Genomic DNA, 2,321 nt, shown 5'->3' on the forward strand with positions numbered 1-2,321 from the left:
GTTCGGTTTTGACCCGCCTGCATGTGGTCGGTTTGGGAAAAAGTCAAACCATAACTGCCCACAGTGCGGTTTGTAGTTTGTGTAGATAGGGTTTGCGGATGAGGGGGCGGTTGTGGGCGGTTTACGATTTGGATTTTTTCCTTTAAAATTTAATTTTTTAGTTTTTTTCCCATTTTGTAAATATTTATTTTTGGTCATTTTCTTCCAATTTTCTAAAATGCTTCAACAAATCATTCAAAATCATTCCTAACACAAACAAATCATTCAAAATTAATCTACTGCCCAAACAAATCATTCAAAATTCTAAAATCAATTTTTAACACAAACAAATCATTCAAAATCATTCAAAATTAATCTACTACCCAACAATACAATTAAAATAAAATCATTCAAAATCCTAACTAAATCATCAATCTCATTCTCCAACTACTTTCTCAACATTCTCCATCTGCTACCCAATAATACAAAATTAAAGTAAAATTATTTAAAATCCTAAGCTTACTTAAAAGTAATTCTTCATTAACTATTACATTCATCCAAAATGTAATAATAAAATGAAAAAAAAAAATCGTTGTCAAACAAACTTCATTAACTATTACATTTATCCAAAATGCAAGAAAAAAATAAAATAAAATTGTTGTCAAATAAAGTAAAAACATTTTCAACACAATATCTCAAACTCCATCATCATGAACCACATCCAAGTTCCAAAAATTTCAATTCCATGCATTTGGTTGATGAACCCTGTACAAAAACAAATTGAAAAATAAAAAATTTAATCTTCAATCTTCATAATTCCTTTGACAAAAAAAGTATAAAAGAATAAAGTAGTAAAAAGATAAGCAAATGTCTGTATATTGCATCTCAATATAGTAAGAAAATGTGTTGAGTACATGAAAAATTTACCAATGAGCAAATGGATTAGAGTTCAATTATAGTATTAGCATCAACATTATAGGTTGAACTTGAAGATGCACTTGACTCCAAAGTACCTAATTATAGGAGTTAACAAGAGAAGATCAATAAAATTTACATTACAAAATGAACAATAAAAAAAAAATGAAGATAAATAAATTCTCATATTACCCGAGTCATATTGCTCAAATTCCTCTACATCATTCATCGTCTTTCGAAGATAAATTGGAAGGTTGCTTCGAAGTCAATTTTGAGTACATACAAGAGCTTCAACCATGGAAGGCGAGAGTAAACTACGAAATGGGTCAAGAATACGCCCCTCTCCCGTACTAAAAATCGACTCCAATGCAACGATAGAAATAGGCATGGCCAACACATCTCTTGCAAGTTGCGATAACACTCTATATTTGGTTGCATTCACCTTCCAATAATTCAAAATCTCAAATGTTTGATTCTTTGCAAAATGTTTAACCTCGGACAAATATTGTTCCAATTCAGACTTAGATCCACTAGTGCATCGCCCCTCCAAATAGGAATTAAATTGAGAGTCAACCAAAGAATAAGGATCATCATCATCATCATCTTCTACCATATTCACAACTTCACTCACACTTGGAAGTTTCTCATTTGAAGGATAAAGTGTGACATAATGGCTATACAAGTGACTCAAACAACTCTTAACCTTGTCTACCATATCTTCCACATTCTTATTATCTCCAAGAAATAAATTTGAAAAGCAAAACTCCAAGTATGCCATTTTTTTGATAGGATCAAGAACAAGCGCAATATATAATAACAAATTGATCTTACTTCCATCCCTCCAGTACTTGCTAAACTTTTGTTTCATAGTCTTTGCCATTGTGCTCAAAGTATCATCATCTTTCAAAATTAATTGGTTAATTTTGCTTTCAATAACAAACATTTCTTTGTAAAAAGCATTGGAAGTAACAAAGAGAGACCTTGAAAACTTCTTATTTGCGAGATAAAATAATTTTAGAAACCTCAAAAACAATCTACATTTTTTCCAACCTAACTCATTCGGACTTCTCCTTATACCACCATCAACATCCTTGAAATAAGGTTCAAAATTGGAATCCACAAACTTAAAGCAGTTAAAAGCCTTCTCATACTTTTCGGCGGCCTCCAACATCAAATAGGTAGAGTTCTATCTAGTTGGTACATCTAGGCATACAAAAGCTTTTGAATCAAGTTTGAGTGTGGCCACACACTTCTTAAAAGCATCATGCCTATGAGGAGAAGACCTTACATATCTCACTGCAAGTCTAATGTTGGCAATAAAATCGTCCATTTCTTTTAACCCATCACTCACAACGAGATTAAGAATATGTGCACAACAACGCATATGAATAAACTCATGTTGCAAAATAGTCCCCTTCCAATCTTTG

General features: G+C 31.8%; 1 protein-coding gene across 1 annotated transcript; it reads right to left on the reverse strand.

Annotated features, from left to right (window-relative positions):
- Positions 1 to 415: 415 nt before the first annotated feature.
- On the reverse strand, positions 416 to 2,065 carry LOC145822018 (zinc finger BED domain-containing protein RICESLEEPER 2-like). The gene is made up of 2 exons (XM_082918592.1): positions 1,178 to 2,065; positions 416 to 448 (listed from the first exon to the last, which is right to left on the reverse strand). The coding sequence occupies exons 1-2, from the start codon at positions 2,063 to 2,065 to the stop codon at positions 416 to 418; spliced, it is 921 nt and encodes a 306-aa protein (XP_082774718.1).
- Positions 2,066 to 2,321: the final 256 nt, after the last annotated feature.

The sequence above is a fragment of the Camellia sinensis genome, chromosome 1, assembly GCF_055761805.1.
Source record: "Camellia sinensis isolate YWXY chromosome 1, ASM5576180v1, whole genome shotgun sequence".
Lineage (NCBI taxonomy): Eukaryota > Viridiplantae > Streptophyta > Magnoliopsida > Ericales > Theaceae > Camellia > Camellia sinensis.

Excerpts from the sequence above, each read along its gene's own strand:
- LOC145822018 (XM_082918592.1), bottom strand. The coding sequence starts at position 2,065 with ATGTTGGAGGCCGCCGAAAAGTATGAGAAGGCTTTTAACTGCTTTAAG. Across the intron at positions 449-1,177 it reads CTTCCATGGTTGAAGCTCTT|ATGGAGAATGTTGAGAAAGT; the intron begins GTATGTACTCAA and ends ATTGGGTAGCAG.